Here is a 15,045-nt window from a genome sequence, read left to right on the forward strand (position 1 = left end):
AGGTAACTTCCATTTATATGAAATATCTCTTGTTCTCTCTCCCATTAGAATGTGAGCTCCTTAAAGGGACTGTGCTTTTGCCTTTCTTTGTATCCTTAGTGTTTAGCACAGTGCCTGGCACATAGTAAGTGCTTAATAATATTGGTTGAATGACTGAATGACATATGGCATCTCTTTTGACGCTTACAACTTTGTGAGGTAGCTGCTATCATTTACATTTTAGAGAAGAGGAAAATGAGGCCGATAAGTTATGTCACTTGCAAAGTATCACACAGCTAGTAAGTAACTGAGGCAGGATGTGAGTTTGAGTCTTTCTGACTCCATTTACTAGCTATATGATCTTGCACAAATCACTTAACCTCTTGATGCCTCAGTTTTCTCATCTCTAAAATGGGGATGATAACACCAGCCCCAACTAAATTCATGCAGTTGTGAAAAATAAAAAGAGATGACATACATGAAAGCACTTTGAAAATCATAAAGAACTATGTAAATGTTAGTTATCATTATTACTTTTTGTGAATGGCAGAGTTGGGAGTAGGGGTGAGAGTTTTGACACTGCCAAGTCCATGATACATCACGTGGTCTCTGCTCTATTTGCTGAGAAGTCTAAAATCAAGCACTTAGCTTCTATGTATAGCAGACAATACATTATAAAAGTGGCTAGAATAAGAATTATTTTCCTTTCTTCCAAAAGGTATGTGTCAATTGGTGTCATACGTCTTTGATTTTCTTGTGTGGAGGCAGTTGTTCCTTGACTAAACAATATATTTTTGTCATGTGTAAAAATGTAGAATGTGGCCGTGACCCCGGGCTCTGCTGACAGAGTTGCTAATGGAGATGGGATGCCTGGTGAGGAACAATCTGAAAACAAAGAGGAAGACCCTAACGCAGGCATTGTGAAGTTTGGATGGGTGAAAGGTGTGCTGGTGAGAAAACTCTGTGTTCTATGAAAAGTCAGTGGGCTTTTTTAATAAACTAAGTGTTAATACAGCTTGGAAAAGACAATCCTCCATTTTACCATAATCACTTTGACCGTCTCCCTTCAACACTAATGATAAGAGATCTTTTTCCCTCTAATCCACAGGTGAGATGCATGCTGAACATCTGGGGTGTGATGCTTTTCATTCGCCTCTCCTGGATCGTAGGGGAAGCTGGAATCGGTAGGCATTTTTCCCTCCCGAGCATAATTTTCATCAGTGTCAATGATAAACCCAATTTGTGACATTTTTTCACCATTAATGCTGAATGTGAAATGAGAGTTAGGGGAAATCATTTACAAGTGGGGCCCTTTTTTATGTCTTTGACAGTGTTTGTCAGAAGGGGCAAAAGGTGAAAAATTAACCCCTGTCAAGCTGGAATTTTCCACACTGCTAACCAAGTCAATGCTCAGGTGAACAGAGTTTTAAACCAGAATGAATGCATACACATATACACACATGCAGACATATGGATGCATTAATGGCTATATATTCATATATGCATATATTCATGGACATAAATATTGCATTTCAGCTAAATATATGCCTATATATTCTCAAATAAATACATGTCTATATAATAGTACCTATATTACTAATAGCATTTATATATTGCTCTAAGGTTTGCAAAACACTATTAAAAATCTCTTTTGATTTTCACAACAACCCTGGGAGACAGACCCACTTTACACATGGGGAAACTGAAACAGACAAAGGTTAAGAGATTTGCCTAGGATCACACATACAGCATCTGAGACTGGATTTGAACTCAGGTCTTCCTAACTACAGTTCCAGCACTCTATCCACTGCACCATCCACTTGACTTTCCTTCATCATAGAACATGCATACAAGACTATGCAGCAACATTTCATAAAATAAAAAAATGAAGGCTGAAGTTTGGGGAAAGAAGAGGAAGTCAGTGAAAAGCTGATCTGATTTTAGTAAAAAGGTTGAATTATAGAATTTTTTTAGACTAATGCAACCTCACTACTTTCAGGTACAGACAGTAACAATAATCAAGGTTAACAAAGTACTGCCAGATAAAGGTCCTGGCTGAGTAACTTTAATGACCAGATAATAAGCATTTATAACTAGTACATGGATGCTTCCAGTGACACCAAAGAGATTTTAAGAGGGCTTGAAAAGTTTAGTTTGCTTTCTTCAATTGACTATCTTGTGTACACTACTATATCATTCAACAAACTCTTTTTCTATGGATAGCAGATATGTAACTTTAGTCAGGGAGCAGCTGGGTGGCATAGTGGATAGATGAGGCATGGAGTCAGGAAGACCTGAGTTCAAATCTGGTCTCAGACACTAGCTGTGTGACCCTGGGTAAGTCACTTAACCCCATTTGCCTTAGTTTCCTCATCTGTACAATGAACTGGAGAAGGAAATGACAAAGCAAGCACTCCAGTACTTTTGTCAAGAAAACCCCAAATGAGGTCAAGAAGAGTTGGACAAAATTGAAACAAGTGAACAACAAAAACTTTTAGTCCACAAACTCAGAATCTGTGGAATTCAAGGTTGTGGTTTTGTTGCACTTGCATCTGTAAAATGTAGGACGTATACACTTTGTTAGAGGAGTAGTGTTCCATGGTCTTCTAGGGGTTCCAGCTTAGAACCTTCTCTGACAGTGTACCAGGATGTAGTTGGTTATTACTTATTACTGCCGTTCCTCAACACACGCACACATTCAGAACCACCCAAAGACTTACCCAAAAGAGCAAGAGGCAAGTTCTTGTCCAGAAATGGAGCCAAATCACATAGTTTTCCATGTTTCATGTTTGGCAATGGCCCAGTTCCTGACAAAGGGCTGCTTGCCGATTTTATGATGCATATCAAATGAATGCTTACTGCCAGAGGGCCCAAGATAAGTAGATGCAGTTCCATGGAAAATCTGCATCTTAATATTGCCAAGTTTTTTGCTCTAGGGTTTCATGCAAAATTAGTTTTTTAAGGGCAGTTTAGTAACTTACTGAGATCATCAAGAAACATTACTTTGTTTGGAGGTGTGAGAGTAGCCAAGGGCAAGAGTAATTCTTTTTAATGTAACTTATTTAACATCCATATGTTTGGGTAATCATCTGAACTTTAATCAGATCTTACATTACTCTTCGAAGTCATTTCCCTTTATTTAGAGTGAAACCGGGTTCTCTAAGAATAGTATTCACTGCTTAACTGTTTATTACACAACTAGGTTTTTGTGTTATTTTAGTATGAACCTTTTACTTAAGTAGTTAAAGCTGACTTTGGCAGAGGTATAAAATTCTACTTGAATAGGTGTCCAGTGGGCTTTTCCTTTGAACATCCTTAGTTTGGACACAAAGAAATTCTCAAAGAGGGCACTTTAGTGAGCAGTTAAAACTTATTATGGCGTAAGCTACTGTGACTTTTTAGTAGGTATTTCCACGAACTGAAAGTTAAATGAGTTAATTAAGTCATCCCCTGGGTCCCATTTGTATTCTCTTTATTGGGATAGAATTAAGGAAAGACAATTATTTTGATTCAGGGTCAGTCTTAGGCAGACCTGAATAAAATGCCCAGATATTTCGAAAGAGAAGTAGAAATGGAATTGACCAATGGTAAAGTTAGAAGCAGCATCTCTTTGGAAACCATTTGAAAGTAGCCAAGGGCAACTCTCTTGGCTCCTAAGAAAAATGACTGAATATTTCAGTTGGAGATTCTACCTATTGCTTGTCCCCTTTTCTGCCCTAGAGGCCTTAACTCATTGCATAACAGGGCAGTAAACAAGTTTGCCTCTGATGTGAGGCAATATCATCCTACTTTACTTCTCCCAAACGTCTGACTGAAGCTGGAATTGATAAGAGCAAAATAGTCAACCTCTGACTTTGAAAGTTCATCCTATTTCCATCTTCATGTCTCCTCTGTATACTCTCATGAAAGGCCATGGCCAGAGATTCTGCCATTTCCCTTCACTGCCTATTAGTCAAATAATCTCTCAACAATAAGGTGTGGCAACCATCTCTACTGAGACTTCTCTTAATGGAGGACAAGTGGATTTAGCCTGGAAGATGCTGGGAGCCAGGTGAAATGGTTTTACCAGCTAGCCACTGTGTCTTTGCTCTGCCTCAGTAGAGTTGGGCAAAGCCTGTCTCCTCTGCAAAACACCCTGCACAGGTGTCTTCTGATAGATAGGTATTTTCATTTTTTATCACTTTTCACCCAGAAATAATTCCAATAAAAGGGAGAATTCTAAGGAAATGGGCTGATACAGAGTATTATAATATTATCAATATATTCTTATAATAATAATTATCTGTAATATTAAATATATTTCTCCTTAATTATGTGACAAAATGGATATAGAGTCCTGCACATAGTAGATACTTAATAAATATTTATTACATTGAATCTTGAATGTGTGTGAATCTGATATGCAAACAAATCATAATCTAGCTATGGCACACAAAATTAATCAGTCCATAGCTTTCCATTACTTTGTTGATTATAAGAATCACATTCTCATTTTGATCAGCCAGAGTTGCTGGCTTATCACAGGCATACTGACATCATAGCATTGTATTTCCTGGTCCTCATCCCCATCACTACTAGGAGTAGGAAACTAAAGAGGGGAAAACATTTTGAGAACATTTCCCATCCAGCATTGTAGATTTGAGTCCTAAAAAGTTCAGATCTCCTATGATCACTATAGACCTGTTGAAGTTTATACAAATGATCTATAGATTATTCCATCATTTAACTACCTTTATTTTTTCCTTTTTTCAACTGAGGTCTTGGTGTGATTATCATCGGTTTAGCCGTGACAGTGACTGCTATCACTGGCTTATCCACCTCTGCTATTGCCACAAATGGATTTGTCAGAGGAGGTAATCAAAATCGTAACATATATACCCACTTGCAAAATAAAGGTAATACAAGCTCAAATAGATCTCCACTGACCTTTCTGGGGTGTTTTCAAAGGTAATCCCACTTGATTTTTTTTCAGCCAAAATGGACACAGATAAAATAGGAATGACTGTAATCATCATCAACCCCACAACCTTCTTACTCAGGTTCTCATTCAGGCAAGAAGGTCAAACATCATGTCTGAATACTTTCTCTCCCGGGTCGTTTGCTTTAGTCAATTTTTCTTTTCAGGGCTGTACCACGAATTGTGTTCCCTTTTAGAAACTGTCCGTCAGAATGAGTGGTTTCATGTCAGTCCCATCTGTTTCTTCAGAGCACAGAGAACCCCCAATATAGCCCCCAGGTTCTGGCGTGGGCATGAAAGCTTAAATCAAAGGTTATAGGAATACAAGTTAAATATAACATCTTCTATCTTTCATTGCTGACAGGTCTTGGAGTTCTCATAATTCTTCTTTCCACCATGGTAACCTCTATTACTGGGTTGTCAACTTCTGCGATAGCAACTAACGGGTTTGTACGTGGAGGTAAAATCTCTAAGGTTTCTAATGCCCTCAGTACTCACCATGGGTAGGCAAAAACTTTTCATTCACTATTTTTTGGGGGATAAGAACAAGAAAGTGGCCCAATGTCCTTGAGGAGCACTTCACCACTCAGCTGGTTGAGAAACCAATCACAAAAGGAACCATGAGGTAATGTGTGTAAAGATCAAATCAGTTATGCTGATTTTTTTAAAAATAAATTTCTAATGAATTGATCTCTTCAGTGCGTTTCAGGTGACATCTCCTTGATCCTCGACATCCACATGTTAACATTTAATTTTTCAGGTTAATACCTAAGTGTCTTCTTGGAGAACAAATCTTGAAACTCAGTTCACTTTTAAAGTTTAGTGCATTTCAGGTACTATGCAGGCCAGTGTGGTGAGAGCATTCAGAACATTTCAGGTTCTTCATACAGCAGGACACAATGGATATCTTCCTTTTTTAAATGCTGATCACATCACCAAGTATTGGAGTCAAATGCCTTTTCTGGGGATTTTTCAGGTCTTGGAGTCATCGTCATTGGCCTAAGTGTGGTAGTGACAACATTAACAGGTATCTCTATGTCTGCTATTTGCACAAATGGAGTAGTGAGAGGAGGTAAGCCAATTCATTTATATCATGGGGTATATATTTTGGTAATGTAAAAATATCTAAACCTGGTTTCTTTTGAAAGTTGAAAGTGATATTAGTATCTCTGTGGTAAATTACCACTACTTTAAAATCTTTTAAAACATTCAAATTCTCAGTCAACTTTCTCCTCAACTAAGACAAACTATTCTCTAGAATCAGTCTCTGATCCATTTCCTATGATTAAACCTGATTGGGAAAATGGACACTAGCCAAGGTGTCTTACTAATAAAAATAACTGGCATTTATATGTATGGCTGCATTAATCCATCCTATGGATTATCTCATGAATATCTCAACAACTGCATGAGATTGTTACTGCAGGTATTATTATTGCCATTTTGTAGATAAGAAAACTGAGGCTCAGAGAGATAATGATCATCAAAAGGAGGAGTCAAATTCAGGCCTGCTTGACTTCAAGTCTAAAAGTCATTATATCTAGGCTACCTTTCTTGGTAGAAAAGTCTACAGTTGTGCAATGGTGAAAAGCAGGAGATTCCCCAGAGCCTGACATAAGTATCCCTGGTTGTCTTCATTCTATGCTTTTTTTGGGGGGGCTAGGCAACGGGGTTAAGTGACTTGCCCAGGGTCACACAGCCAGTAAGTGTTACATGTCTGATGCCAGATTTGAGCTCAGGTCCTCCTGAATCCAGGGCTAGTACTCTATTCACTGCACCACCTAGCTACCCCCTATTCTACACTTTCAATCCTGAGAACCTCTCAGGATTTCTACCTACTGTCTCCAGTATTCACCTATCACTCCATACTACCAATAGCAAAGAGGCATGGGAAATTAAATTCTAAAGCTTCAATCAAGGCTTTATGAATAGGGTTGATCCCAGGCATAATTCTGAAGTAAGTAAAATTCATCAAAATGCTCCTTCATCTGCCTTTCCATGACCTCCTTTCTCATCCAATACCCTAAATCTGTCCTCTAGATGACTGAAGCTTGAGTCACTGTTTTTTGCCTTTCTCTTACAAGCACTTAGCATAGTGCCTGGCACATAGTAGGTGTCCACTTGACTTCCCTTATTAAGCTTACATTTTATGCTTTTGCAATAGCTAAGTGGCATAGAAACTACAATGCTAGACCTGGATTTAGGGATATCTGAGTTCAACTCTGACCTTAGGCTGTTAGAAATTGTGTGACCCTAGAGAAGTCACTTAAAAAAAACTGTCTGCCTCAGTTTCCTCATCCGAAAAAATGGGGATAACAATAGCACCTACCTCCCCAAGTTGCTGTGAGGATAAAATGAGATAATATTTGTAAGGCACTTTGCAAACCTTAAAGAGCTATATAAATGATACTGTTTTTATTGTGATTTCCTCAGTGCCAAGGTGACTAACTAGCTATTTAGGTACACTAATCAATAGTGAGGTGTTAATGTGAGGCAATGGCTTAAGGAGCAACCTTGCAGCTCAGTGCCTGCCACACAGTAAGAGCTTAATAAATTCTTGCTGATAGCATATTTGCCTTTTAATAGAGACTTTTAAAACATGTTCATTCCTTTTGTTTTGATATCACTTCATTTTCCAGTACATACCACTGTCCTCCCCAACACAGAGTTATTCTTCCCTTATAACAAAGGACAAGAAAGAGGGAAAAAAAAGCATTTCAGCAAAACTAACCAACGTATCCATCTATACAGTGTTCCATGTCCATACTCATCCACCTCTTCAAAGAAGAGAGGGAAGTTCATTCTCATTTCTTCTTTGAGAACTAGAGTAGTCACTCCAATTACCCAGCATTCATTAACTTGCACCTTTGATTCCTTAACCTAAAAAAAAATTCTTCCAATAAAGGGAATTTCAGACCAGTAAAGGAGATGTTTTGAAGGAGAGGCCTTTCAAAGGCCTTACTTAACTCATTCTGTACTTTCCCTCCCCCCATATTTAATAATAATAATAATTGGCATTTACATAGTGCTTTAAGATTTGTAAAATATAAATACACTCACATACATACGTATACATATATGGGGCAGCTAGGTGGTGCAGTAGATAGAGTATCGAGCTTGAAGTCAGGAAGACTCATCAAATCTGGCCTCAGAACCATTCCTAGCCATGTGTCTCTAGGCAAATCATTTAACCCTGTTTGCCTCAGTTTCCTCATCTGTAATATGAGTTAAAGAAGGAAATGGCAAACCACTGTAGTACCTTTGCCAAAAAAAAAAATTCAAATGGAGTCCTGAAGAGTCAGACATGACTGAAATGGCTGAACAACAAAAATATGCATATATATATATATATATATATACATATATTATTTCATTTGATCCACATAAAAATCTTGTGAAAGAGATGCTATTATTCGTCCTGTTTTGTAGATGAGCAAATGAAGGCTTACAAGAGACTCTTGGAAGACAACATAGGAGAATAGTCTGTCAAGTGAAGGGATCTAGAAGACCTGAGTTCAAATCCTACTTCAAACACCCTACCTACCTGTTCTGGGGAAGACACTTAATCTCCCTGAGTCTCAGTTTCCACATCTGTAAAATGAGGGCTTTGGACTAAATTGTCTCTGAATTCTCTTCCAGCTCTAGATCCCACGGCCCTGTGTCTGATGAACCTATTTCTTCCCCAGAGTCACACAACTAGTGACCCCTGTGGAGACTGAATCCAGATCCTCCTGTCTTCAACATTCAACATTCAAGTTGTTTTCCCTTGCTGCCCCTCAAAGTGTGGTCTTGGAGTAGAGGGCATTTCTTTATTCTAGCTTGTAATATTCAAGCTTTTTTTAAAATGGAATTTTCATTGATTGGCATTTCACAGGGCACCTAATCAGCCCTTTTCTGAGCTCCTTAGGTACCAAGAGGCATCATTACTGTACAGAATTACTAGTCCTATGCCTGTAAGGGTATTAATAGCCATTAATCGCTTTCTATGCCACAGGGGGCAGCTATTAATAAAATCATAGAATCATACAATCTCAGAGTAGGAAATGACCTTAGAGCTCAGAGGACATCTAATTCAACTCCCTGCTGAGGCATGAATCTCCTCTACAGAATTCCCAACAAGTAGCCCCTTCCCCTTAAAGAGGTTACTCTGCTTATTTACTTCCAGTAATGGAAAACTCTCTACCTCTGAGCTTCTTTACCCCTCCCCAATTCCAGCCTCCCCCACCACCACATTTGGATGCATACATGTGTTCTGTCTAAATCCATACACTCCTGAATTAAAAAAGAAAATTCAAGACTAATGTTAAAGAATGACTGAGGGTACACAGCATTGGGCTGGAATAGTTTGCTTTATATAACAGATGTTTGTGAGATGATAAAATTATATTGGTTAAATTATATTTTAGGGAGCTCTTACATGAAGGAATTCATAATAAATTATTTTGTAAATCAAAGAATTACTTCATAGAAAGACTAATGATTTCATAATTCACCTTTGTGTGAATCTAGATTTTCACATATCGGTTGAGTTGAAAGGAAGTTACACCTATGCTAGGGGGTAGCTAAATGGCACAGTGGATAGAGTGCCAACCCCAGAGTCAAGAGGACCTGAGTTCAAATTTAGCCTCAACTCTTACTAACTGTGTGACTTTAGGGAAATCATTTAATCTCTGTTTGCTTCAGTTTCCTCAACTGTAAAATGGTGATCACAATAATACCTAAAGTCAGAAAGATAAATCTTCCTGAGTTCAAGTCCAGTCTCAGACACTTCCTAGCTGTGACCCTGGACAGCTCACTTCACCCTGTTTGCCTCAGTTTTCTCATCTGTAAAATGAGCTAGATAAGGAAATGGCAAGCCACTCCAGTATCTGAGGTCACAAAGAGTCAAACATGATTAATCAACTAGATAACAACATCTATGCTATATGCCTTACAAAACACAGAGAAAGACCAGGTCCTTCCTCAAATTCCCATGTAGGGATGGGGAATAAACTGTGATTTTATCTGCATGTAGAACTCCCAGATGAGAAAACTCCCTTTACTAATGCAGATTGGTAACTTCTTTGCAATTTGTAGACTTCAAGAGTTGCCCAGAAGACTCAGGAGTTAAGTGACTTATCCAAGGTCACACAAATGGCATATTTTAGAAGCAGTACTCAAACTCACAGCTTCCTGGCTCCAAGGCCAATTGTCTATCCATTATACTACACTGCCTCTAGGCCCCTGTGATTATTAGGAAGTTGCAACATTTTCATTGGAATCTTTAGAATTCCAAGTTCAATACAATTACTCACCAAATGGACGCTTGGAGAAATCCACTTGTATAAATAATGTTCTCTTTCTGTTATAGGTGGGGCTTACTATCTCATTTCTAGAAGCTTGGGGCCAGAATTTGGTGGCTCCATAGGCCTCATCTTTGCTTTTGCCAATGCGGTGGCTGTCGCTATGTATGTAGTGGGATTTGCTGAGACCGTGGTTGACCTTCTTGCGGTAAATTACAATTGGGAGTGTTCTTTCCTTTGGGCTGGAGAATTAGGTCTTTTAGTTTCTCTAGGGTACTAGATAGTACCTTGCACTGCGTAAGCATGTAACAAGTGCTTGTTGAATTGAATTGAATTTAGAACAAATTCTGCCTATACAAGAACAAGTGAAAATGGGCTTAAACTGTAAAACAGTAAGGTATATCAAATAGAGCAGAGATTCCTAATTTGTGGTATATGGTTACCTCCAGAAATTGCAGGAAATATTGGGAAAATACCTGTATTCCAAAGGTCAAATCAAGTCAACAAGTATTTATTAAGCAGCTACTATATGCCAGGTACAGTGCTAAGTACAGAGGAAACAAAAAAACAAAAAAGACAAAAAAAATCCCCTGCTCTTAAGTTCTCAATCTAATTGGGGGAGGAGGGGGAGAAGACAACATGCAAACAACTATGTACAACCAAGATATACACAGGATAAATTTGAGACAATCACACAGGAGAGGAACTAGCATTAAGGAGGAATGGGAAAGTCTTTTTGAAGAAGGTGGGACTCGAAGGAAATCAGGGTAAAAAGTACTTAGTGAAAAAAATCTGTGGACTGGAGACAGATCAACTTTATGATACTTTAAAAATGTTGCTATGCAGCTAATATTTTTTTTATAAAAAATTAATCTTATATTTTATTTCTTACATTCTATATATATTTCTTATACATTCTTATATGACAAACTCTGGAATTTATTTCCTTTCATAGTGAATAGGGGACATGGGAAGGTTTGCTGAAAGCTAAGGGAGATGGGGATGACATAGGTTGGGAGCCCCTCCCCGAATCAAGAGAACCCTGCTTCAGAAGTTTGTGGAGTCCTCCAGGTTAGAACCTCACCAGTCTGGCATGGTGAAACAATAGGTTTCCTCTGAGTCAAGGGGACATTTTAATTAATGTCCAAATCTCCCATTGAACACAGGGTCCTTGAGGACACAGGTTGTTTTATTTTTGTCCTCACATCTTCAGTACCTGGCATAGAGCCTAATACATAATAGGTAAGCATATAATAAATACTTGTTGAATTAAACTGAATTGAAATGGTGATAGGACCATAGGATCCCTAGGCCTTCAACCCTGTGTAAAGGCCGGAGAGCACTATTCCTCTTTCCACCTCATAAAAACTATTCATTTTTCTCCCTGAATAGAGTGCCTCCCCCATCAATGGTTAGTTTTTCATATTAAAATGTTTTCCTTGGGTTTCTATTGCCTCTCCCTGCTCCAAAGGATTCTTATTTGACCAAAGCAAGATCAAAGCATGGATTATTGGATTTATTGGACCAAAGGATCATAGATCTAGAGAAGGGAGGGATGTCAGACAATCTACTCCACTTCCTCATTTTACCAATGAGGAAACTAAGGACCAGGGAGATTAAGTGACTCTAACTCATTTGTACAAAAGTACCTTTCTTTGAGAACCAAATGAATAGACAAGTGAAATATAGATATATATGTATATATCCACATATATTATGTGGATATATACATATATGTGTTTATATGTACATATATGCATATGTGTGTATATGTAGATGTGTATCACAGCAGGTAGCATCTTTAGTATATACATTTTCAGATATATTACTTAGTAAGTCTTTAAGCAGGTATTTATTTTCTACTCCTTACATTTTAATTTAGCCATTTGCTCCCACTCAGGAGTTCAAAAAAAACCTCCAACTAAGTGTCCTTCTTCCCAAACTGATCAGGCTGCCTCTTTTATGGTGAACTCCCTTTATCTGATGTTATGATAGCTTCTCCCAAAAAATAAAAAGGATGGACTCCTAAGATTCCAGCTCCTAACCTTATGTTTCAAGGGCATGTAATCACAGGAAACAAGACCTATAAGGGTTTTTTTTAATTCCCTGAAATTGATCAATTCATCATTTTCTTTAATTTCACATGGTCTGAAGACAGAGATTCATACTATCTCTGCTTCCCTTTAATTGTATTAATAACACCTATCTGCAAGAAACTGTGTTCACAATAATACCTATTATTCTTTTCTAGGAGAGCAACTCAATAATGGTGGATAAAAGCAACGACATCAGAATAATAGGTTCCATTACGGTGGTGATTCTTTTAGGTATTTCAGTGGCCGGAATGGAATGGGAAGCCAAGGTGAATTTTTCAAAATGATGTATCAATAGCTGCCAGTCCACTTCTGAACAAATTACAGCAGACCAGGAGAGAGGCAAAGAGAACCATATGCTCGAACAGAATTGCTCGGTTATTACTTGTCATGGCAACAAGGGCGATTTAAAGCTGGGTAGAACATAAGACCCTCCAAAGTGCTGGGCTCAGGCAGAGTCCATGTGCTACGTGCCCTCTTTGTTTCCCAGGGGTCCTTCCAGCAGCATCTCACACACAGGGTCCACCTTCTCCTTCCCACCCTCCAGCCCCCTAGAGCCTGGGATCATTCTAGCTGCTTGTACCTCTCACCATTCTCCCCACCCTTCTACCCCCACACCAGCTATTTTGCTTCTGGCTCTCATGTTTCACTTTCACACTCTATCTTGTAGTAAATAATTATTTGTGGTCATGTCATCTCCCCTACTAAGCTGTTAGCTCTGTGAGGCTTGAGACTAGGTCATATTCTTCATTGAAACCCCCAAGGTCCCCTAATACAGTGCCTTGCACATAGTGCTCAATATATGTTTGCTGAGTGAATAAGTTATAATTGGTGCAGCCCATAAAAATTGTCAACGAAGGTGAGAGGGCGTGTGGATGATAGCAGATAACCAGCTCCCTCCCTCACACACAGACCTATGCCATCATGGCCAAAGAGTAATACACTTTCCAGAAGTATAACCTGAGGGTGCCACAGGTTCTGGGCTACACAGGAGCATCTCAGAATTCCCCCACCTGCACCTTGACCTATAATTTCATTGGTACAGCAAGCTTCCAGTATGGAACCTCCCTCCACGAATACATGTTGGCAACTCCTCTTTAATTATAGTTTTAGAAATTTCTCAACCCCAAATTATAGAATTTGAGAGTAGAAAGGACCTCAGTGGCCAGCTAGGCCAACCCATACACAAAAGGAATTTCTTCTATAATGTATCAGCCAAGTGATTGTCTAATCTCTACTTAAAGACCTCCATGGAGGGGAAACCTAAAATCTTTCAAGGCAGGAAATTCCACTTTGGGACAGTTTTTGTGGTTGGAAAGTTTTTACTGACATCTAGCCTCAATTTGCTTCTTTGAGACTTCTACCCATTCCTCCTGGTTCCATCCTCTGGGGCCAAATAGCACTTGTTTAATCCCTCTTCCATATAACATCACATATTAAAGACAGCTCTTACTTTCCCCCTGAGTTTTCTTTTCTCTAGGCTAACATGTTCAGTTCCTTCAAGTGATCCTCAAATGTCATGGATGTGAGAACTTTCATCATCTTCACTGCCTCCCTTGAAACACACTCTGGCATATCAACACAATTTTCTAGATGAGGTCTGAAGAGTGCATAGTATAATGGGACTATTGCTTTCCTACTTCTGGTAGCTCTGCCCCTCTTTAAGTAGCTCAAAATCAAGTTAGCCTTTTTGATTGCCATATCATACTTCAACTCACATTGAGCTTATAATTCACTAAAGCCCCCAAATTATTTCCAGAATAACTGCTGTCTAACCATGCCTCCCTCCTCCTATTTCTATAAAGCTGGTCTTCTTGTGCCCAGCTGCAAAATTTTGCATTTATCCCTAATGAATCCCATCTTTTAAAAATTAAGCTCAATGCTTTAACCTGCCGAGATCCTTTTGAATTATATGTCTTCTAGTGTATTGGCTATCCCTCCAGGCTTTGTGGAATTTATAAATTTGATAAATACACTATTTATGTCTTTGTTCAAGTCATTGTTAAAAATTTAAACTGCACAGGACCAAGCACAGATCTCTAAATACTCCACTGGTAACCTTCTGCCAAGTTGACATTGAATAATTAACAACGTCTCCTTGAATCCAATCATCCAACAATTTCTGTATCCATCAGATTACATTATTATCTAACTCCTATCTCTCTACCTTCTCCATGAGAATATTATGATATCCTTTATCAGAAGCTTTGCTAAAATCTAGGTAAATTATGTCCATAGCATTCCCCTCATCTACTAATTTAGTAATCCTATCAAAAACATAAACAAGATTATTCTGGCACAACCTATACTTGATAATGTCATGGTGGCTTTTTGTAACCACTGCATTTCTGAGTAATAATAATGATAATAGTAATAGTTACAGCTATTATTTAGATAGTACTTTAAAGTTTGAAATTTTGATCACATACATTCTTCTGCTAAAAAAAATCTTCAGTATCTCCCGATTGCCTCCAAAGTTAAGAATAAACTCATTTTCCTTACAGTCAAGGTCCATCATAAATCGATCATCCTATCTTTTTAGTCTTATATTAGTTCATCTCCATAAATTCCAGTGGAGTTGCTCTACTCTTTATCCCTTACATGTATGATTTACTCTCCCACCTCTGCTTTTGCTCACATAATTCCATATACCTTGGAACACTATCATCCCTCACCCCCTTTGTCTATTACATTCCTTGAAGACTGATTTAAATGCTACAGCCTTCACAAAGTC

At 38.4% G+C, this 15,045-nt stretch overlaps 1 protein-coding gene across 2 annotated transcripts in view; it reads left to right on the forward strand.

Moving 5' to 3' along the window:
- Positions 1-15,045, forward strand: part of SLC12A1 (solute carrier family 12 member 1) — a 136,982-nt gene that overhangs the window by 15,232 nt on the left and 106,705 nt on the right. The window contains exons 2-6 of one of the 2 annotated variants that reach the window (XM_027860925.1): positions 795-929; positions 1,088-1,163; positions 5,301-5,396; positions 10,287-10,426; positions 12,470-12,580. In XM_027860925.1, coding sequence (XP_027716726.1) covers positions 795-929; positions 1,088-1,163; positions 5,301-5,396; positions 10,287-10,426; positions 12,470-12,580 — 558 coding nt within the window. Of the gene's footprint in view, positions 1-794; positions 930-1,087; positions 1,164-5,300; positions 5,397-5,912; positions 6,009-10,286; positions 10,427-12,469; positions 12,581-15,045 lie in introns of both variants that reach the window. The other variant, XM_027860926.1, reaches the window with a different exon arrangement.

The sequence above is a fragment of the Vombatus ursinus genome, unplaced genomic scaffold, assembly GCF_900497805.2.
Source record: "Vombatus ursinus unplaced genomic scaffold, bare-nosed wombat genome assembly UNPS02014335.1, whole genome shotgun sequence".
NCBI classification, from domain to species: Eukaryota; Metazoa; Chordata; class Mammalia; order Diprotodontia; family Vombatidae; genus Vombatus; species Vombatus ursinus.